At 38.3% G+C, this 23,797-nt stretch overlaps 3 protein-coding genes across 5 annotated transcripts; 1 reads left to right on the top strand and 2 right to left on the bottom strand.

Moving 5' to 3' along the window:
- Window positions 1-80: 80 nt before the first annotated feature.
- Window positions 81-6,057, bottom strand: LOC120001804 (protein CHROMATIN REMODELING 35-like). 3 transcript variants are annotated; one of them, XM_038850264.1, is made up of 6 exons: window positions 5,906-6,057; window positions 5,069-5,565; window positions 3,522-3,758; window positions 2,520-2,675; window positions 412-2,159; window positions 81-317 (listed from the first exon to the last, which is right to left on the bottom strand). In XM_038850264.1, the coding sequence occupies exons 2-6, from the start codon at window positions 5,543-5,545 to the stop codon at window positions 314-316; spliced, it is 2,622 nt and encodes an 873-aa protein (XP_038706192.1). In that variant the 5' UTR covers window positions 5,546-5,565; window positions 5,906-6,057; the 3' UTR covers window positions 81-313. The 3 variants fall into 3 exon arrangements, with proteins under 3 accessions (XP_038706192.1, XP_038706193.1, XP_038706194.1); XM_038850265.1 differs by lacking the exon at window positions 5,906-6,057 and having other exon boundaries at window positions 5,069-5,888; XM_038850266.1 differs by lacking the exons at window positions 5,069-5,565; window positions 5,906-6,057 and adding an exon at window positions 4,123-4,731.
- Window positions 6,058-7,303: 1,246 nt separating this feature from the next.
- LOC120001805 (SUMO-activating enzyme subunit 2-like) lies at window positions 7,304-16,464 on the top strand. The gene is made up of 11 exons (XM_038850267.1): window positions 7,304-7,567; window positions 7,668-7,757; window positions 9,230-9,313; window positions 9,401-9,619; window positions 11,993-12,094; window positions 12,618-13,085; window positions 13,181-13,410; window positions 14,753-14,846; window positions 14,928-15,110; window positions 15,241-15,338; window positions 15,852-16,464. Exons 1-11 carry the CDS (start codon window positions 7,535-7,537, stop codon window positions 16,219-16,221), a joined length of 1,971 nt encoding a protein of 656 aa, XP_038706195.1. The 5' UTR covers window positions 7,304-7,534; the 3' UTR covers window positions 16,222-16,464.
- A 2,907-nt stretch (window positions 16,465-19,371) lies between these two features.
- Window positions 19,372-22,092, bottom strand: LOC120001803 (probable receptor-like protein kinase At4g39110). Its single transcript, XM_038850263.1, has one exon. It carries the CDS (start codon window positions 22,079-22,081, stop codon window positions 19,445-19,447), a length of 2,637 nt encoding a protein of 878 aa, XP_038706191.1. The 5' UTR covers window positions 22,082-22,092; the 3' UTR covers window positions 19,372-19,444.
- Between the last annotated feature and the right edge of the window lie 1,705 nt (window positions 22,093-23,797).

Here is a 23,797-nt window from a genome sequence, read left to right as displayed (position 1 = left end):
GTTCTGACAGCCCGAGACTTACACTCGCTCAGCTGTTTGAAAGCAATCCATCGAATTCCAACAAAAAAACAATATCGGGCAGATGTCAATCAAAATCTCTTTCAAAACATAATAAATTGTATTCACTTGTTACTAGCAACTGAATGCTCGAGAAAGTTGATGCATTCAGAAAACAAGGCATGGATTTCAAGTGATATTTCCTGTACCATAAAATGAGGAAGAAGAAGAAAAAGAAACATGGGGGGATTCTACTAACGCCTTTTGGAAGAACTGTCTATACAACCTATGCTTCAGCTCCACGGTATTGACGAAACTACCTGAGAAACATACAGAAGTGAAGTTAAGGTATAACAACTGCACAATTCATGCATGGAAACACAAAAGCAGAAAATGATGACTGTGAGAACTAACCTTCTATACAAAGCTCTTATATCTTCATTTAAAAGTGCGCTCTCCATGAAGATATCGCCGCTTTCTTTTATATCAACAGTCTCTACTTCAAAATTTCGAAAACCACAGGACTCGTTCCATTCAAACCACATTTTTGCAATTGCCTCCTTCTTGAAGCAGGTACTGTGGTCTTCCTCTTCAGGTGACTCAGCAGCGATCAACCTATAAGTATATACCTTCTTTTTTTGGCCTGGTCGGAAAGCGCGACCTATAGCTTGACGAGTCACTGATGGATTAAGATGAACATCTAAGATTAAAATCCGTGATGCTCCAACCAAAGAAATACCTTCTCCACATGCTTTAATGGATCCAAAGAAAACCTTTGCATCTGGGGAATTGTTGAATCTTTCCATAGAGAACTCACGCTCTTCAAAACTTGAATCCCCCGAGATAACAAAGATTTCTATACCTGGCGTCCAGCTTCTTTCTTTTACTGTTAGTCTCTCCAGAAATTTCAACGGGAGGAGGTATTGGCTGAAAACTAGAAGCTTTTCGTTAGCTGACTGACATAAGTTTAACATGTTGAGAAAAAATTTTGCTTTCACTCCATCTTTGACATTTATCCTTTTCAACATGTCATCCATCTTCTCATCTTCAGTCATTGCAGAGTTCTCCAATGACTTCAGTGCTGGATGCAGATAAACTGCACTCCCAACTGAGTTTCTCTTAAACATCCTTTCAAATTTCTTAAGCTTCTCAACTTCTACTTTCTGCAAAGAAGTCAGATTCAGCACCACGCTGAAGTCAACAAGTCCAGGAAGATCATCCAAGAAATCCCCCCTGTAGTAGTGAAGGACCTCTCTTGTTATCTCTCTTAGGTCTTGGATGACCTTCACCTTCCTAGTAAAGTCATCATCTTTCTGCAGAGTATGCTCCACTGAATCATAGAAAGCTAAGTGTGCACTTGCTTTGACATGCTTCCTTGAATCTGGTATGTGTGCTCTACTCATTATGCGATTGATGATTGACTTCGAAGCATCCAAACGTAGGAATTTTGGACGAACAAGATTTAAGATGTTGAATACCTCCTTCACATGGTTCTGATATAGCGTTCCTGAAAGAACCACTTTTCGTGGAGTTTGAACCTTGGCAAGTGACTGCAGCACATCAGTGTTCTCATTCCTAGGCGTGTGCCCCTCATCCAATATTAAAAGGGAAGGCGCCTTGAGTAGGATTTCTTGGCAAGCCGTTGACACCTCATTTGTTCCATCGTCACAGACAATATTGGCAAACTGTTTGTATCCTAGAAACAAGATGCTTTTGTTCTCTACCCACTGTTCTAAGACTTCAAGTTGCTGAAGCCGCTTTTCTGCTTTCACAGTGTAAAAATCATAAAGTGGGAGATCCTCTACTTGCCATGTCCGAAACTCCTTCTTCCATGTAGCCAAGATTCCTTTAGGAAGCACAACCAGTGGTCTAGCATGAGGATATTTCGCTAGGAAGCTTTGCACAAAACTTATAATCATAAAAGTTTTTCCAGATCCAGGAGCATGGGCCATAATGCAGCCCCCAGGGTTATCTGCCACTAAGTTGTTGCAAAGGAAATTGAAGCCCTCCACTTGATGAGGCCTCATTTGCCTCATATGCCTAGGGTGCGCTGAGATGTCAGTCACAGTAAAATGTTTGTCAGAGAATTTAGCCATCACATTTGACTCTCTGTCGTTGGTGTCCCAAGGATCAGACGCGGAAGTTCGAGAAGTCCGCTTGACCTGAATCCAAACAAAAAATAAAAGTCAACGTGACAGAATTTGCAGACAAACAATAAAACCTTGCTCAACTGGGTTTAATCATATTTGCCTATAAATGAACTTGGTTTTAGAATGGATATATAAAAGGAACTAAAGTCTGGAATATAAAGATGCAGGACCACATAATATTTAATATAAGTGCAGGGCCAACAACAGAGATAGCACACAAGTGATGGCCAAACCCTTTCAAGTGCAGAGAAAATAATGGACATAACATGTTATAAAAGATTTCATTTGCACATATTTTTTCCAGTATCACATTAAACACTAAATTTAAAAAAAGTACTGTTAGAAATGCTAATGCACGAGTGGAGGCCAAACCTTGTTGAATTGGACATCAATTATGGTCTCAATGCTTCTATCAATGACCCCACATATGCGACAAACATATCCAATATCATCCTTTAAAACAAAAGAGTGATCACAGTCTTCATCTTCTTGCAAGTGTTCAGAACCTAAGGGATCTTCAGCAACCTCCTACAAGCAGCTTATTATAAGAATAGCAGTGACTTGGCAAGGAATGGATGATTGTGAATATCAGAGAGCAATATTCAAGAAAATAATAAAAAATATTGGTATTGCTTCCTAAGATTAGAACTCTGTAACAGCCCAAACACACAATCGACCGTAAGGAATCATGCAATTCAGTTCGACCAACAGTTGATCCAGTTTGAGAAAAAAAAAAGAATGAAATTAGTTGATATGGTATAATTAAAGACATCTTGTGCAACACTCACTAGTCACTTAGATCAAAATAAAAAGAAACAACACTTCAGAATATAAAACAACAGCATTCCCATTGAATTATAAACAACATACAGAATTCATGATTGAATAATTATAAAGTCATCTATCTATTATGGCTAGCTGGGTGACCTATTTTTCAAAATTTTATATTCTGCTAACTGTGTGGTGCCAAACTATTTAATCTGAGCAGTCATTTCTATCGCGATACGAACAAAGGGCAAAACCTAAAAACAAATGGATTCTTTTTCCTTTAGCCATCCAAGTTAGTCGATCTTTGAACCAATTAAGAATTCATCCAACAAATTACTTAAGAAAACACGATGAACCGGCATCCTGTTTTTAAAATCAAGCCAAAAGTTTCTTAATTTTTTTATCATCCCTTAAATTTTTCACCAAAGAATAATAACCATAATTATAATATACTTCAGTGGAAATTTTCACAGCTGCTAATTAAAGGCGTGAAAGCAAAGCAACAAACATATACCAACAATCTCAACTAAAAACCAAGCAAAAGGAGTAAAAGATTACAAAGATAACTCCCAATTGTCTCAATGAAATGAACAAAATTAGAAATACCTTCGAAACTTCCAATGCCATTGTCATTTCGTTCCAAATATCTCCCAGACCATCATCTTCAATCTCAGTTTGGTCTGCACCATCCTCTTCTACACCAACATAAACGCCTTTATCCTTCTTGAGATTCGCACCATCCTCTTCCACACCAACATAAACACCTTTATCCTTCTTGATATCAGCCTCACTTGCCAAACTAACTTCGTTGATTTCAGTCATAGTCACCGAAGAGTCCCTAACCTGAATATGTAAATTATATCAATAGTTATTAGATAAGAGTATAAAAGCAATCTGAACAATAAATGATACCAAGTCTTGAATAAAAACACATAGCCTTCTTGCATACAAGTGGCCGTATTCTCATTAATCCTGCAATATATACAGAATGTTGCAGTAACATGCATCAAATGGAAAATATAATGGGGATACATGAATTACAATCAGATTGTCAGTGCAGAACAAAATATATCTATGAGCAATCTGATGGAGATTAGATGAATCAGAACATGATATAGATTGAGGTAACCCATATTACGGTTGCATCACTCCATTCAAATTCAAACGTCAAATTTCACTAAAATATCTTTTATGAATGAAGCATTACTGTTTTTACTCTGAGAAGAAGAAATGCTAGCCTTCTCATATTCATCCTGCATGTGGCCATTAGAGTTGGCAAGTGAACTTGTCAACTTTTCATAATCCCATCACCCCACCACAAAAAGGGAACAACTGTTGCAACATCAATTGGGTGCCCAGTGATTTGCATGTTGCAAGTAAGTAATTTAATCAGCAAATCACCCAAGTCTAAATGGTGCAGCTGGACTGGAAGAAGATTCTTGCCCTCCAGTCCCATTCCCAAGGACTCCGAAAGGGTGCAATCTCATATGTGAGCCACACAGTTTAAAGATAAGATTTGTTCAAATCCATAATATTCAACTGATTCTTGCAATTGTTGTAGGTTCATAGAAGCAAGTATGGCATCAAATTGTCAAAACATAGATTGGAATGGTCAACTGCTTGCATTGCCTGTGTAAGATCATACTCAGTCAAAATGTTTAGATCATGGTGAGAGAAAGCAAACAACACAATCATACAGAGAGAAAAGTAGGGAACAGCATCACAATTGATTGGAGGGACTGAGGGAGACAGACTGTACATATTACAAAATTGCACATACAAAAGAAAGAGCGATAAAGTTGACTGTAGCTAAGCTGAAAGAACTGAATTGGGTGGCAATTATCGTCTATACTTCACGCTTCAGATGCATCATTATTGAATTGACTGGAAAATAAAAGAAAGATATTTGACAAATGAATCGGTACTAGATTAATAAACCAAGGCATGAATTTTATATTTATGATACTGCCGATCTGATAGGCTAGAATCCACATTATGCCACATTAGTCCAGAACATACCTACTCGCTCAAGGCCACCGAAAAACGAACTATAATGAATGTTACAATTTTTCAGTTATAGGTCCTACAAATGCCATAAAACTTGGACATGTAACTCCATTACTCCAATACAAAAATATACAAGAGAAGCTCACCAATATGTCCTTCGTGAGAGACTCTCCAGTCGGCTTTGGTAAGACAACCTCAAGATATGGAGCAGCAGGCAGCCTCCAATCCCTTATTTCCTCATCATCAGAATCAATGATAACAATGGGTGATGCAGCTGCTGGAACACGACTTGTAACAGAGTCATCCTCCAAATCAATTAAAGTATCTTTTTGATAATCTGAAATCTCCTTGCTATCCCTTCCATCAACATTTCCAAGCTCATTCAGCAATTCTGGATATAAGCTGAATAACTTACTGACAACCTCCAAATTCCGAGCAAGAAGTGCCCGTATGTCCTTTGTGACACTTCCATATCTTCCGTGGTCCAAGGCTTCTAGAAGATTCGGCACAGCAAATGGATCAGAATAGTCAATAACTTTAGCCGAAACCTTTGACTTCCTCTCTTCATCACTAGACACCTTCTTTCGTTTACGTCCCGTGAAATGTAATTCTGTTTTCTTCATCCTTTTCAGTCCCACGGTTTCTGTCACTCAAAATCAAATAATGCCAAAAATATTCAACAGTTGAGGGTATTGCTCCCTGAATATTGAACGGAACGACAAATTATACTGCATATCACTCCATGAAAACTACGACTGTTCGTATACGCGTGCGACAAAACACACACGCACACGAGACAGAGAGCGGAAAAGTATCATCTAAACGACAAAATTACTGCCATTGATACAGGCTCCATTGATCATACAAACAAAACAACAGGAAGGAAAAAAAAAACACACAATCGCACAGACTAAGCAAAACCCTAGCTCTGGCAAGGTACAAAATAATGGTTTAAAGCGTTGATCAGAGGAAAAACAACTCACATTCTGTCTTCACAGTGGAGAAATCCTCGGGGTGGGCGTGGACGTTTGGTGCGCGTTTACAGGGTGAGAACTGAGAAGCTGTGCTGTGGGGACTCTTCGTTTTGTCTGGCGTGGCGTGGGGTGATACAGTGTATGGATGAGGAAAGACTACTGTGGGCCCGCAATGATAATTTGACGTGGAGGAGCGAAAAGCTGCGCTGTCGCGCTTGTTTGGATATAGCGAGTATCGAGCTCTACGACGGGATGGGATAGGCCTGCACCTGTTCGACGAGTATCTGGTAATTTAAGATTTAACTCAATTCTGTTAATTTTTTTAAAGTACGAATAAAAAAAGTGTGTGAGAACAAGAGAATAAAACTACGTAAATCTTACATGAAATTATTTTTTTCAAAATTTTACAATAATTATATACAATATATTTGTTGTAATTATTGTTTTAAAATTGTAAACTATTTAAAACAAACTAAAATCAGTAACAAAAATTTAAATACATAAAAAGGCCAGATAAAAAAAAATAATGTCATTAATCTTATAATAAAAATACTTCTTTTTTTATTCAAGTTGAAAATGTTTTTCATCCAAAAGTATGTGCAAGGATTTATTCTTTTGGGTCGTTTTTGAAGTACTCAAGCCCAAAAAACACATCACATGTATAAGAGGAACTGAATATTTATTTATATATCACTCCGACATTTTATTTGATAGGTAATATTGACGAAGCTATTATTAAAGCTATGAATTTAAAAATGGAGAACGAATTGAAGAAACGGCCTTAAATCTTTGTGTATAGATCTTAAATCGATTTATTTGAGATTCAGAAATGAATAAATCATTTTATCTACAAATAGTCGGTAAATTGGCATATTATCAAATCACACACCTACCGACACAGACATAGATATAGATATTTTGAGAATACACTTTAATAACCAATGATTAACGATGGCCTTTGATGAGTGATTTTCTAGAATAGGAAATAATGAGATCACTATTTTAGTGAACGATGTGGAAAAAGAATATTGACATTAATACACAAAAAGTTTGTAAAACGTTTGAAATGGTGGAAGATAACTTGAAAAAAGCCGAATGCAAGAGGCAAATAATTGAGACAAATCTTGCTCTCAAAAGGGATAGGACGATACGACACAGTTGGAGGCTATCAATGAAATGACGTAACTAGTTGGTGCATCCTTGATTGAATAAAATAAAATCCTATCAAGCAAATACTATCCTAATCCACTATTAAGAAAAATCAATTAAATTCAAAAATCAAGCCAATCCGATGTGATACTAAATGGAAACGGGGGTATCCCTCGGGATACCTTAACCTTGTTTCCAAACAGTAGGCCGTTCTATTTATTGACTGAAGAGAGAGAGAGAAGAATAAGAGGAGAGAGATAGAGTGGCTCGCTTTTTGGCTGACCCGAAGCCGTCCTTTCTAGTTACGACCATTAAGATTCAAGATTCTCCACCAGCTTTCACGTCCCCCGTGCTCGATTCCCCCAATTTTCCAAAACCCCCATAAACGGGCCTGATCCATTCTCCACTCCCGACGTGACAAGTCTCCACCTACTTATTTATACTTCGTCTTCTGTTCTGCGTCTCTCTGCCCTGACTTGACCTCCTTCAATGGCTTCTCTGCAGCACTCCCCGTCAATCAAGGTATCGAGACTGAAATCCCTGCCAAACGCTATAACGAAGTCGCTGTTTATTCAATTTTAGTGGTGAACTTTTTTGTTTTGCGGGGTTTTGTATTTGTTAGGATGCGAAGGTGCTTATGGTTGGAGCAGGAGGTATTGGCTGCGAGTTACTCAAGACCCTCGCCCTCTCTGGCTTCCCGGATATACATATAGTAAGTATATGTGACTCCCTTTGCTTTATTTTGTTTCAATTGAGAGGAACTACGGGAAATTGGTTTTGGCCTCTTGTATGTTGAGTTGTGCTTCACCAGGGCTTCCCATAGGTTTAGCAGAGTAATTGCTTTCTTTTCTTGTGCGTATTCTTTGAATTTTGGACCTTGGCTTTCAAGGGTTTAACGGGCTAAGGGTCGTTATTTCTTATTAATTATGTGTTTTCGAGTTAATATATTCCGAGGAAAGGGCTGTTGGTGCAAAACAAAACATCTGTCTGCGGCAGAACTGAATTGTGATTAAGGAAGTATATTTCTGTTATGGAGATGAATTAAGATCAGTATCCAAGGAAGAAGGGTAATTATATGAGTTACAGAATTACATGAATTAAGTAAGACCAATTGGTAATGGTGATGTGGTGGTCTTTACTGAGGCGCCATTTTTTGAATACACTCAGTTTTGTGTTTCCTGTGGTGGTGGCAAGTGCTAATGGTGATGGATTTTGCACGGTGGAAGGGATGCCAAATTGAAAGCGATAAAAATGGTGGGAGCTATTGGCAGGTGATGAGTTCAATTGGTGCAAACAGTGTTGAAGGATTATGATAGGTATTGTTCCCTTGGTTTTAGTTGTTTTGCTTATAAGTTGCCAGTGGTTGAAGGGTTATGGATCATTCCATCATTACCCCTGATGATAATTATAAATGATAGAGCTCTTGGTGATGGTGGCTTGTGGATGTTTTTTAAGGCTAGAGTGGAAATAGATGCCTTGCTGATGGTTTCCATGGTCTAGGTCAGCAACTCGAAGAGTGGCCAGTAACTGCGCTAGTTGGCTTTACCTCATTCTCGGTGCCTTAACATTTTTGATAAACAACTCACGTGGACAAGACTTCCGACAGTGGGTGGGGTTGGCTTTACTTAACATCATTGCTAATAAGAAACTTTTCAGCCCACCTTGAGAAGACATTTGTAATAGCCTCAGTCGTATAAACATCTTTGCATGGTAATGGTCCTCAAAAACTCCAGAATTTCAGCTACTCATTGATTGTCCCCTCAGATTATGAGTTACCATTCTTGCTGTTTGGTTAAGCTACAATCAGTTGTTAATAACATCATTATTTGGTGATACAATACAATTTTAGATACTATTTTTCTCATTTATTTAAGGACTGCTAGTATGAGTTTCCCCTTAAGCTTTGTTGTCCAAGCCTCCTGTATCCTTATTGCATCCCCCCCTCCCTCTGGATCTTATGGATGAGAAAAACTTTGTTATCAGGCTTAAAATTTGTTGTTTACATATTAGCAATTCAAATTTTTGTTCACGTGTTATGAGCTCGTGTAGAATTTCTAGTTTTCTGCTTGTGGAAAGTTCACTCTCTCTTTTCTCTCTCTCTCTGTTATGGAACCAAACATGCTTTGCTTTTTTTTTTGGCTTTTGTGATTATAGATTTATGAAATTATTTGACCTATTTTGTAGATTGACATGGACACTATAGAAGTTAGCAACTTGAATAGGCAATTTTTATTTCGTCAGTCACATGTTGGGCAGCCTAAAGCGAAGGTGAGAACATATACATGCCAATTTTTTTCCTCGAAGTGCAGTTTGAGTCATTCACCTTTCCATAACACTTGCTATTGTTTTGATCAGGTTGCTCGTGACGCTATCCTAAAATTTAGGCCTCACATAAACATTACACCATACCATGCAAATGTCAAAGATCCTAGCTTCAATGTTGACTTCTTTAAGCAGTTTAATGTTGTTCTGAATGGACTTGACAACTTAGATGCTAGGAGACATGTGAACCGTCTGTGCTTGGCAGCTGATGTACCTTTGGTTGAGAGTGGAACTACTGGGTTCCTAGGACAGGTGATTTATTGTTTATGATGTTATTTTGGAATGCGTTTATCTCACAGAATCATTATTGATTTGATTCTGTTCATTTTGCCACATTTATATTTTTTAAATATGTTTGGTAGAGGGAAAGATTATGTATTCAAAACCGAAAATAAGAAAAAGTAGCAGGGCAAAAGAAGAAAGGAAAAAAAAGAGAGACTCGTATAAGTTTCTATTCATGGATTGCATTTAAAAAAGTTTCCATTCACGTCATATATTCCATACATCACACTAGGTAGATATCATATTCTTGCAATACGATTCACTGGATTAGTATCTGATAAGCTGCCAGTGTCAACCAATAATTCAGGGGCAGTATTTAGATCCCTCCTATGTTTGAAGATAAGTTTTGTTAATGGGAAGACACTAACTGCTTTGGTGCTAACATCAGTAACAGATTCCCTATTGATGTCTCTTATTAAGTTTGTTCCTGCGGCACAGATTTGAGCACTCGTGACCTTATGAAATTCGCTTGCCTTAGGAAAAATTATTAAAAATGACATCTTTACATGCACTCTCTTAGATCTGGGCAATACAGGAGTGGCCTTTTCTTAGAATTTGGAGTTACAAGACCAGAGTCTTCTATTGTTTTTCTGTTCTTACTTTTATTTTACTTCCGAACTGGACATCTAAATCTCTGCAAATGTTCTGCTGCCTGCTGGGTTTTAAAGTAAATGAATGTGATGCCGAACAGAAAAGAATGGATCTCAGGATATTGTAGCCCTTATTACATGTCTGCTTCTAATGGTGGCAAGAAATAAGTCTTTATTGTGCCTTGATAGTATCTTTGAATTCTCTTTGCTTAGCCTAGGCAATGAGGATTTTTTTGGTTGGGTAATGACAGATAGACATGCATCAACTGGCTGCAAAAACAAAAAGAAATGAAAACCCGAATTAAATATAATTGGAGCAATGGATATATTTCTCAATTGGGAAGCAGCGTGTCCTGTTTAGTGTTAGGTGGAGGCAGGGTGCTTAGCACTCATTATCTGTCATCCTTTGCCTCAACAAGCTCAGGTTCCTTTAGTGTTTTAATATTAGCTCCAATCCAATTCTAAACTGAACAATCCTTTTCTATCATCCCCAATTCTTGAAAGCCCACTCTTATACCTCTTGCTGCCTGTGTATGCCTTTCCACCAACCATTTTTTGCAACAAATCTCAGCCAGCTCGAAAGAAAGTTGACCAATTAATCCTAATTCAAATTTTGATGCAGTTAAACCTTGAAATCATTAGTCTCGATTCTCAAAACCCAGCAATGCACTTCTATCCATAGAGTCAGAATGGATGGTGAGTCAACGAGCCTATAGCATTGATGATAAAGAACAGCAACTCACTGCCAGTTTAAGTGTCATGTACTGAACATGCTTATTATGGTGGATAATAGGGTGCCATGGCCAACTGTGTAATTTGACGATCTTTGGGTGACCTGAACAAGACATTATGCTTTTGTTAGAGAAATGGGGAAGATCTACCCTAGCTTAGGACACACCATAATTAAGGTCATAGTTGGTTCCTTGACAAGCATCGCTGTCCTCTAGAGAGGAAGTTTCTTTGAGAAGTGATGGAAGGGAAACTTTTTTTTCCTGGATGCGGGAATGCTATATTTTTTTGGAATCCCCGGAAACATCTAAACTGAATGGCTTTTAATTATTAATTTGATCATGTTTATAGTTATTTTGGATGAGAACAGTCTGCCAGCTTATTCTAAACTCTTACTGGTTGCTTGCGTTGAGATTTGGAACCAAGGTTTCAAAATTTCTTTCTAATTCTTTGGTTAATTTATACAATTTGATGTCTAGTAGCTTGACCACGTGTCATTGACCATGTCTTTGAAACTTAAAACTGTCACAGTTATCATATCTCTTATGAGGTCTGTTTGTCCAAATGGAATCTGTGCGGGGTTTGCTTTTGCAAGTGGGGTTCTGGGGAATAATTAGACTTGTAGGTCTTTATGTTAATTTCTTAGTAGTAAGCTGAAGGTCTAATTAAATCAAGTTTCAGAGTTATTGTTGTAAAAGAGAGTATATATTCTTTCTAATATGATGCCCTTGCATGTTTCCTCTCACCTCTCCAGAGAAGGGGAAAAAGGGAATGTAACTTCTATCTATCTGTGTGTGTATCTGCAACTCTTTGGTTTAGTAAATGCCTTAAAGCTTCATACTAGCTGTCAATTTGGAATCACTTGGGGCTTGGCTATCTTTGTCAGATGAACAGCACATAAGTGATGTGTTTGATCTTATCAAACTGTTGATGTATCTGCATGTTATTTGACTGTCCTATGTTCATTTCTAATTGCTTCTGATGGTGGTCCTTCTTTTGTTTTTTGCTCATTTCTTGGGAGCAGGTCACTGTACATGTGAAGGGGAAAACAGAATGCTACGAGTGTCAGCCAAAACCTGCTCCGAAGTCGTATCCTGTATGCACAATTACCAGTACTCCATCAAAGGTACTGGTCCCTTGATCTGTTTTGTTTGCACTAGAAAGAATGGGCTCTTGTGGCTGACAAAGTGACTATCTTTTCACCTGACAAGACTTAGTTATTGCTTTCAATTTCTATATTAAAAGCCAGAAGTTGAAAAGCATTAAGTTGACATGTTGTTAACTTAATTCAAGGGTATTTGAATTTGATGAAACAATAAGAAACATTGATGATTGTTTTAGTGTTTTTGAGAACTTTAAAAAAAGATTCTCCTTTTAGCAATTATGTTTATTGGCAGCAGCAATCTTTTGTCTTAAATTGCTGCTAACTGGTGCTGTTGTTTGTTGGAATTCCTAGCTGCTTGTCAAATGAGCTCGACTCTGTTATTATGTTAATGCACAACTTGGTGAGGTTAAGTACTGCTTTGTTTACTGGGTAGCTGAGTATTACTTAATACTTATGTGAATTATAATATCTGATTATTAATGGAAGTCTCGTGGTGAATTTCTGCTCTGAGTTTTCTGACATCTATCATTGTTTGGATTCGCAGTTTGTACACTGTATTGTGTGGGCCAAGGATCTGCTTTTTACAAAGTTGTTTGGGGATAAGAATCAGGATAATGACTTAAATGTGCGCTCTGGTGATGTTGCTAGCTCTTCTGAGCATGCAGATGATGCATTTGAACAAAGAAAAGATGAAGATGTCGGGGATTATGGAAGGAGAATATATGATCACGTTTTTGGTCATAACATTGAAGTAGCTTTGTCTAATGAAGAGGCATGGAAAAACCGTAACAAACCGAGGCCAATATATAGTAAGGATGTCCTTTCTGATAGACTGCCTCAACAAAATGGTACTGTAGATAGAAGTTCTGCTACTGACAACTTGTCATCATTACCTGCCGTGTCTGCCATGGCATCTTTGGGCCTGAAGAATCTACAGGATGTCTGGAACCTCATGGAAAATTCTAGGGTTTTCCTCGAGGCATTGAAACTCTTTCTGGTTAATAGAGCACAGGTGTGCTTTGATCTCTTGATGATTGATCGTCACTTGTTCCAAACAATGTGAAGTTTTCGTTTATTTGTTTCTTTTTTTGGGCTTTGTTTTTGAAGGAGGTTGGGAACTTGACTTTTGATAAAGATGACCAGTTAGCTGTAGAATTTGTATCCGCGGCTGCGAATATTAGGGCTGCTTCCTTTGGGATTCCTTTACATAGCCTCTTTGAAGCCAAAGGCATTGCTGGTAACATTGTCCATGCTGTTGCAACGACAAATGCTATTGTTGCTGGGTTGATTGTGATTGAAGCGATCAAGGTGCTGGAAAAGAATACTGATGCTTACAGGTGTGCTTCAATCCTTCACCTGAATGAATTTTTTCCCCATTTTGAACTTCTGGCTCTTTTCTGAGTTTCTTTTTTAGTATCTTGACCATATTAATTAAATTGTTTTACCAATACAATTTGTTGAGGTCAACTTGGAGCTGCTAATTCACCTTTTCCTAGCAGAAGAAATGGTATTTGAATTCATATCTCTTTTCAATTTCTGTAGGTTTTACTGAGGTCTTGCTTTACCCGAGTTGACACGTGTGTTCATACTTGTGATTTTAAACTTTTTACTTCAGGGCTATATGCCCGTCATGAGCCTAACTTTTCAGCTCTCTATAATTCTTTGAGGGTTGCAAATGGTTTATTTTCCCACGGTTCCTCTTGCCCTTTTCCAACATTGTACAGGCTTTTTTTAAAACCCTCAAGGTTTGCTTAATGTTGTACCCCCGCTAAAAGGGAAATGTTCTGCAAATAGTACCTGGGTGCCTTTTATGCATTGTAATTAAGTTTTCTAATGCCATATATAGTTTGTCCTCAAAGACTTAAACACAGCATCTGCAACTGGTTCGAACAGCTTCTGTCTGCCACCAGACTAATAAATGCTTTATTTCTTCATGATGAAGCCTTTTTTTCCCCACATCCTGGTACACTGACCCAGTTAAAATCATGTATGATGCAATTGCTCTGATAAATGGTGGAGAAACCCCCTGGGAAGTGGTTTGAAGATCTGCTTCCACTGTGAGAGAAATTGTAGGATTTATAATTCCCTAGAGTCTGGTCTTGATAGCTTAATAGACATAACCACAGCCCAGTTGCTAGAGAGCTTTTGAATTGTGTCTTAACACTTTCTGGGGTCTCCTGGGTGATGCCTAATAATGCTAAATCTCATATAAGGTACAGGCGGGCAGACTATCCAAAGAGAAGGTGGAAGAAAAGCCTGCCATCTATTGAATTGTCTGGATCTTTTGGAGATATTGAAATAAAAAAATGCTTTGAAAGTAAGAGAATGAAGAATGAAGGAGCTAAAATTAAATAGTTGCTGTTTAAAACTATAAAATTTTGCCTTATGTATCATTTGACTGCATTTTGTTCTGCCGCCTGTACAAATGTACACCAGTTGTATACCAGAGCCTCTGTCTTTCTTTTGAGCTTTGATAATTCTTGCCTCAAGGCTGTCAACAGAGAGAAAATATCACTGCCCAGTTTAATTTTGAAGGGTGTTGTTTTATCAGTTTTCTTTGGTAGTGTTAGTGTTGTGAGGTGTTATTTCATGTTCATTAAGATTGGTGAGGCATTATTTCATGGTGAATTGGTGATTATGATAGTCTTGTGGCTGCTTCTAATTCAAGTGTCAATGCAGGATGACTTATTGCTTAGAACATCCATCAAAAAAGATGCTTCTTATGCCGGTGGAGCCCTTTGAGCCTAACAAGTCATGCTATGTTTGTTTCAAGGTATTTCTGAAAATTTCTTTTATTTTGGCAATTCTGCTTGTATGTTGTTTCATGTCATAATAGGACTCTGCTTTTGTGCAGACACCACTAACACTCGAGATCAATACTCGCCGTTCAAGGTTGCGTGATTTTGTTGAAAAGATAGTTAAAGCCAAACTTGGCATGAGCTATCCACTAATTATGGTCGGGCATGCTCTTCTTTATGAAGTCGGTGATGATCTCGAAGAAGATATGGTCAAAAACTATGCTGCAAACCTTGAGAAGGTAAAGTCATTGCTTTGTGCTTCAAAATGATTTCTCAAAGCACAAGTGTCTTTTCTTTTTACTCTCTTGTTTGGGAAAAAGTCTTTGATGATGATTATTTGGTCTTTTTATCTCACCTATCTTCTTGCAGGTGCTATCTGAGCTCCCTTCTCCTGTTACGGGTGGAACAATTCTCCAAGTGGAGGATCTTCAACAGGAGTTTACTTGCAATATCAGTGTGAAGCATAGGTTTGTCTTTACCATAGTAACACTAGAACTTCTACGCTATGTTGATATAAGATTCTTAGTATAATACTGAACAAAAGGCTTCATTTTTCGGTTTCATAGTTATTTTCAAAACTCTGGCAACTCTCGGATGATGTTACTTTTTTATTCGTATGTGTAAATCTGGAAGAATCAGGGCTGGCTTTATTGTTCTAGCTGGACAATGTGTCTCAAAAGTTTTTTTTAATCTCTAGACCTTTTTTTGTCTGAGAAATACATCATTGATCATATTCTATTTTAGCTGCTGATATGGTAACAACTTACTTATATGGCAGCTATTGGGTAGATTGGAACTTTTGTTGGCCATCGTTTGCTCAGATGTATACTTTATATCAAGCAATTGTCGCCTGCTCTCATTTTTGGTGTTTCCTTAGATGTTAAGTAGCTGAATTTGTATTGTGACGTAATGTGTTGGTGATATTGGTTTTCTTCGCATTTTATTTAGCTGCATTCGACATATTACATATACTCTTGCAGGGAAGAATTTGATGAAGAGAAGGAACCTGACGAGATGGTTCTATCCGGACTGACAGAAGCTCCTTCAATGGCAAAAGCTGATGACCATTCTATTGAAAATGGCGGGAGCACATCAAATGCATTGCCAGCAAATGTTACAGAGCCCAAGATGGATGTGGAGGTTGAGGAAATTTCAGTCGGGACTGAGAATATTTATTCTGCGCAGAAAAGAAAATTACCAGAGGTTTCCCATGCTACAAAGGATGTCGTCTCTGGTGATGAGACTAGAAATCACAAGAGAGTGCAAAAGCTTGACGACGAGGATGATGACGTTGTTGTCATGTTTGATCATCCGGAGGTAGACAACCACAAGAAGCAAAGATTGCAATAGTTCTTGCGTCGAAGCCTAATTGTGGCACACTTCTTACTTCCTGACTTTGTACCACTAGGGAGAAGTGATTTTTTGGTTACTAGAATTGCTAGTTTGTAATCAGTAGCATTTTGCTTTGAGTTAGGTAATGTACAAACTATGTTCTTCCTAGCTGAGAATTAACAGTGACCATAACATTTCAAGTAGCAGAATTTGTTACAAATTGTCCCAGAGTGAAATGAATTATTGAAATATTTGTCAAAAGTGCTGTGCTGCATCTTATTTATTTGCATAAGGTGTTGGGATCACCAAATGAAAAATACCTGTGTCGGAATGATGCAGAAGTCTAGGAATGTCAATGGGACGACGACTCTTTGCCCATCTCCGCTAAAATACCCTATTTTGATGTTCACCTCATTCTCGAACCCATTAGGGCGAGGAATCCATGCCCCTCCTGCAGCATAAGGTCATTTAACACGTACTTTCACTAGAATAAATTGTTGAAATGGATTTGCAGAATTCTTGAGAACAAATCTGGATTGTTTATACTACTTTATATCTCAAGGTAACAAGTAAGGTCAAAAATCATTATGTTGTACATGTATTTACTCTCCAAGTTAGGCTAAAGGTGTGGAAAACTGGTTGGTACTTGCCACTCTGCGGCATGGATAATAAGGTGGAACAGCCATTTCTTTCCTCTCCAAATACTTCTTCCTCTTCTTTGCATCAGTATGTTCTTGTTTCTTGAGATCTTCAATGCAATGAACATCTGCCATGCATGTAAATGACCTTGCTTTCCCTGAATAGTACCTTGACAATCCTCTCCTGCTACACAATAACACAAACCCATTAATCAAATACTCAAGATCACAAGAACCCAATTCAAAAAAAAAAGAAAAAGAAAGAATCCCTACTTCCTTGGGAGATTGCTCCTTAGTGAACCCATGTCAAAGTTCTTCATTTCAGATAGACTATCCATAGCAATATCAAGCAATCAAGAGAGAGAGAGATGAATTTGAGGATGATGGTGTTGGTGAGGAAATTTATTTGGTTTTGTAGAGAGAAATCATAGTCAACACGTCATAGATATTAGATAGATAGGGATGATATTAAGGATTAGTTTGGTATATATGTGGGCAAATTTGGAGCAGCCCACAGCCTCTTGTCCAGGAGATGTGAACATAATAAGCATGTCCACATCCTTATCTACATTTACTCCTATTCATCAATACACTGTTACTTTGCAGCCTCTCAATTCTACAAACATGTATGATACGATATCCACTGGTTTTTGGTTTTTATGGTATGGCAACTAGCAAGGATTGATTGATATCTACATAAATTTTTCATGCTTATCCTCTGCATCTCTCATCTTTCCATTAAAGAGCATCCCTTTTTTGGGGAGCATCTCTTGATTTGTTGTTTGTATGCCCTCCTTTTACCAATTGTGTGGATGTGTGTGTGTCAACTTTAACTATCCAGTGGTCCATGTGTCTGCCACTTACTGAACATGCGCTGGATGAGTCGGATGAGCGCTAGAAGTCACTGCAGTGGTCATAACAGACATCTAGTCTGTTTACCAAATTCAAAAAATTATGTCGACCCCACTTTGATAAACAGGCTGGACGTCTGTGATTAAAACTACAGTGACTTCTACTTCAAAAAATTATGTCGACCCCACTTTGGTAAACAGGCTGGACGTCTGTGATTAAAACTACAACGACTTCTACTTCAAAAACTTATGTCGACCCCACTTTGATAAACGGGTTGGACATTTGTGATTAAAACTACAGTGACTTCTACTATAGGGTCCTTAACCTTGCATGTATCACATAGCATTAGAAACTAAATATTGTTCTTTTTATATCAAATTTTAGCCCACATACAGCTTGTGTAATTACTTGTTTGTTGTATAATCAAGAAATCCTTCATCATTTATTTGAAAAGAAAAAAAAAAAGAGAATCAAAGGGAAGAAATTAACGTAGTTTGTAGCTTATGATCCAATGTTGTGCTTGTTGGATTTTTTCAATACTGACCTGGGATGAGAGTATATCTGCGTATTTAAATTTTGCATAACTTGGAGTTGCATGGCTTTTTCTCTCCAAAATATAGGTTTTCTTTGATACACATATGTGAAATTACACTGACATTGTTGAATGCTTGAGCTTTTCAGAAGAACAAGAAGAAGTAAAGGTACTCCTGGTTCTACTTGGACCCTTATCATCCAAGGCATCAAGGATCCATGATCTTCTTTTTTTTTTAAAAGGAAATTCATCTTAGTACATCAATTCATCTAAGATACAGTTCATGCATTTAGGAGGGATGAGGATTGGTTAGACTTTAGAGGTCTAGGTTCTGTATTTGTGTTCTTCTGATGCAGGCCAACTGAAAAAAGCAGAACAGTCTTAAAACATCAGTATTTATCTGCTGAAATGATAGGTTTTTCTTAACTAATGCACTGTCAATTGCTGTTAGAAGGAATTTCATGATATATCTAGTTGGTGTAGGAACTCCGCATCTTTTTTCCCGATAAAATCTGTCAAGACTTATACTCCAACATCAAGCTTCTCTCATACAAGTGACACGTTTTCTGACAAGAGTAATAAACCAGAAGACGATGCTTTTTTTGACATTGAAATTCTACAGTCATCTATACCCAAGTTTAAGCTCTTCGTTGTCTTATCTGTATTGAATTTATTGTTCCTATGAGACTGGAAGAAGTTGTGGGAATTGTTTTCCAAGTAGTGGTCTGCTCAGAAGAACTGCAATAAGAATTCAGTTTCCTTTGTGGGTGATTCAACTCAGTTGCATCGCCTACTACTGTAATTGTCGTAACCAGGATCACGACGCGGAGGTGTACTTGGGAGAGCCCTACTCGGCCGTGCACTATTTGAAGTCGCCACCAAAAATGGGGTACTACAGTAATGATCACCAAAATTGCTATGCTGTTGTGTAATATAGAATGACATATAGGCATACATACATAACAGTACATTAATCATACTATATAGTTAATAGAATCTCCCTGCAATGAAATCAAATACCCTTCTCACAAAAAGAAGATACATAGAAATGAGAATGAGGGAGAAGTCTAGATAGAACACTTTCAATACACCATTATCACATCATTTTACCAGAATTTCTAGCTACTAACTGCATATTTTTCATGATATGGCAGCAAAGGGCAACACCATTACTCCCACATGATTTGCAATCCCTTGAAAGGCAGACGGACAAAGAATTTTACCTACCATTGAGCCCAGAAAATTGTGCAAACATTGCAGTACCCGAGTGCTCATCGATGGCCTGAACTTGAGCAGGGCCATTGTTTTCTTCTGGGTGTGAAACTGGGCGATTATCAGAGGTGGGAGTAGTATTTGGAGCAGCTACAACTGCAGGGGAGGCAGCCACGGTAGCAGATGATTTAGTTTCTTCCTCAGCCTTTCCTTGTGCAAAAGCCTCTTGTAACTGTAAAGCATACTCCAAGTTCCACAACACATCTCCCATTGTAGGCCTGTCAACACCATATTCAGCCAAACACTTCTCTGCAGCCTCAGCAAACTTCTTCATTGATTCAGGATTGATTGTGCCTTGGAGAAGAGGGTCGATGATCTTTTCGAGCAATCCCTTTCGCTTCCATTGCATTGCCCATTCAGCAAGGTTTACTTGTTCTCTTGGAAGTTGTGGGTTGATAGCAGGCCTTGCACACAGCACCTCAAGCAGCACAACACCAAATGAATACACATCTGATTTGTCTGTCAGTTGTTGCTTCCTGAAGTACTCCGGATCCAAATAACCAAAACTTCCTTTCACTGCTGTGCTGACATGACCTTGTCCAGTAGGAGTATCTTTTGACAGACCAAAATCTGCAACCTTGGCAACAAAGGCATCATCAAGCAAAATGTTGGTGGTCTTAACGTCGCGGTGAATGATTCCTTGTGCTGTGCCAGTGTGCAAGTAGTGAAGTCCGCGAGCAGCTCCAATAGAGATCTCCAACCTTTGCTTCCATGACAATGCTGGCAAGTTCTTGCCATACAAGTGATCTCTGAAAGGACCATTTTCCATGTACTCGTAAACCAGGATCATTTCGTCGTTCTCGTCACAATAACCAATCAGTGACACCAAATGCCTGTGCCTGAGCTTAGACAACATCTGAATTTCTGTCTGGAATTCTGTGATGCCTTGTTCAGATTGTGGGTTTCCTCTCTTGACGGCAACTTTGGTTGTATCATCGATCGTACCAAGGTAGACATTACCAAATCCACCAACACCAATTATGTTGCTTGAATCGAAGTTCTTGGTCGCTTCCTGCAACTCCGCGAAAGAGAAATACCTTCCTAGGCCTAGAGTTGATGAGTAGAAGTTGCTCTTGTGAGATCCTATTGAGTGCTTGCTTGTCATGAAGCTAGTGTCACCAGCATGAAGAGGAAGCAACCAAGAAGAGAAGCTATTCCTCTTTTGCCAATCTTGAGGTCTCTTGTGCCACTTGATCACCATTGCTCCAAGACCCACAAAGGCACCAAACATCATAGCAAACCCAACAGCAGCTACCGTGCCACGGTTGGCTATACTACCACTAGCCCTGCTACCATCAACCCCAAATTCCCCATCCAAACTATCAACTGAATTGCTCATTTTCAATATCTCCAAACCATTCAGAATAGCATTGATCGTACCGGTATCCTCATTCATTGGACCAACCTGCACAGAGAATTTTTCACCAGTCATCTGGGTTGCATTCACCACAATGTCCTTGTAGTATGGGATCGCTAAACCGCCTGTGATGGTCGTCAAATCCAATCCAGAGATAGCCATTTTTCCATTAATGTAGACATTGAAGTAGAGGTCATTTTTGGACTTGCTAACAATGTCACAAAAATGCAACCGAATCAGGTAACTAAATGCTGCATCAAGATCAAAATCCCATGTTACATTGAAGTTTGCTGAGGCAGTTTTCGAATCAGCCATCTCAGAAGTGCTTGCATACACTGTTGCTGGTGCAATCAGTGGAGTGATTCCATCAGGATACTTGATGACATTGGTGGCAACAGAAGCACTTCGAGCCAATTTCGGGTCTTTGAGGTATGATGTATCAGGATCCCAAATGCGGCCTAATGTATCATTCTGAGATGTGATCAATGGTCCTCCCATGTTAAGCCTGTACACAACTTGGTATCCGAAAGTAGACAACCCCGAGTAAGGATTAACCGGGAAGAGGGATTGACCTTCATCGACAACCAAGCTATCAGGAGCGGAAACAACCTCTATGGCATTGATAAAAGCAGCCGAATTCTTCGTAGGCACAAAGTTGAGTGAAAATTTAGGCTGAGTCACATTGATAAGATACTCCTTGACAATAGCTTTGGAGCTATTGTTCACATTGAAGCTATGGAGCAGAACATACTCATCGCTGGAGACCGAAAATGTAGCTGTATGAAGATCAAAATGGGTGTTATTCAATGGAAAAAAATGAAGCCTCACCCAATGCCAACCAGGACTTCTCATATCAAATGTATAAGTTGCAGGCTCAACAAAAATCCTCGCAGATAAATATATAGGAGAAGGAACATCCGCGGAGGGGACGGTGACTTTCTGTTCATCTTTGGCATTCAAATAACTCTTGGCTTGTTGATCTGTCTTGAAAATTCTCCCATCAGGAAGTGCAGACAATGAGGTGGAGCCACAGGCAATGAGAATATTATCTGTGGGAGTAAAAGTAGCAGCGGGGCCGGCTGCGAATGCAGTCTGATCATGCCCTGAAAGAAAAGCTAGAAGAAGAACCAGGAGGAATGCCATCTTCGATGAAGATAGTGATGACATTAAGGACAATAGAAAAAAACAAGATTGTAATGATGTTTTTGGTGTATTTTCTATCTCCATCTCCCTCCTGGTTGAGGGGGAGGAGGGGATGTTTTTAGATTTAGACAAAACAGAAAGGAAAATGGAAATGTTCTTGTGCATGTAACTCTATAATTAATGGGCATAATTATCTGATCAAGTTTGTTACTTTTTTTTTAAAATTTCTTGATTATCAGTGGAGGTAAGAAATTGACAGCCAAAATGGGATTGTGGCTGTGGGTTGTGGAGCTTAATTGGCTCCTTCTTTGGTAACCACCAACTGATTTTAACTGTCAATGTATGGAAAAAGTACAAGGATTTGAAATGGTCAAAACACCATTCATAGGCTGATGTGGGTCTCTGTGTCAAACTATTTTTGGGATGATGGAGTATATCCATGACAGAGTGATACCAGAAAATAAGAGAGTAATAGATAACGATACCATAAAAATTTGTCATTTGAACATTCGATATAAGCTTAAGCCGCATTTTCCCATCTATGACTTGGTAAGTTAGGCCAAAACCTACCTCATGGGCACAAAGTATTGTTTTCCAATAGGAATTCAATTCAGGACATTTCGAGTTCATACGATTTGACACTAGAAAGATTCACCGACTAAGTTATCACCCAAGTGATTGATAAGCCTATTAGTATAGGTTAATTAGATGAGTTTGATCTTGTTTATGCTTCTTAAATTCTTGCACAGAGAGTCTAAAACATTGTGCAGCTTTTTTTTTTGTCAAAACAATATGTAGGTCTGTTTTGTTGAAAAATCTTTACATGTTGTTATCTAATTTTGTGTGTCCTTTAGATAAAACTTATATTTTAATGTAATAGTTTCTTCTATACTTTACACTATTATTGACCTCCAGGAATTGTGCATCCGTCCATGAAAATAGATGTAGGCTAAATGTTACAAAAACTCTCGTGGTTTGCGTCATTTCTAGGCACATTCTTTGTAGTTCTAGGAGTTTGAGAAACACCTCTTGTACTTAGTTTTATCTCTTGTGAGGTCCTCTCAACCATTTTTTTCGTAGTTGATGTGATTTTTTTTTCGTCGGGAGATACGCTTAAACATTATACATTGTTGTAAGAAGCTAAATTTTCACTTCTAATAACACCTTTCTCCAACCACCTTATTGGAACAATGTAAAAATAACAATATCCTCAAACATCACATTAATTAGTCTAACAAGAAATGGACGAAAAGTCTAACAAGAGATAAATCTAAGTTTTATGGGGTGTCTATCAAAATTTTAAACTACAGGGGGTGTATCTAGAAATGACCTAAATCACAAGACGTTTGCAAAATTTAGCCCTAGCGAAATTGCTTATTGGTGACAAACAATTTAGGGCTTATCTAATTGTTTAAGAATTCTCGTTAGGGTTCATTTTTCTTTGGGGACAAACTTACACATAAATTGTTATTCGTTGATCTAATTGTTTAAGAGCTAGCATAAAGGTTCAATCTTCTTTATGGACAAACTCACACATGAATTGTTTCGTGTGTTCATGTGGTTGATGTAGTGCACACTATAAGGATGGGTGGGATTGGGAACAAGCAAGATATACGCAGACCTTACCTCACATTATATATGGAGAGGCCATTTCTTAGAATTAAACATGTGATCTCTACGTTACACCCTTTGTCAGTTAGAGTTTTTTACATGCCAGGGCATTTTCTCCTCGATTAGGGGACTAGTAGACCGATATTAGTGACACAAGGTTTGCTCAGTTGATTAACAATTTGTGTATTT

This window comes from Tripterygium wilfordii, chromosome 7, assembly GCF_013401445.1.
Source record: "Tripterygium wilfordii isolate XIE 37 chromosome 7, ASM1340144v1, whole genome shotgun sequence".
Lineage (NCBI taxonomy): Eukaryota > Viridiplantae > Streptophyta > Magnoliopsida > Celastrales > Celastraceae > Tripterygium > Tripterygium wilfordii.
The sequence above is the reverse complement of the archived record's forward strand: the minus strand, read 5'-3'. Positions and strand labels throughout refer to the sequence as shown.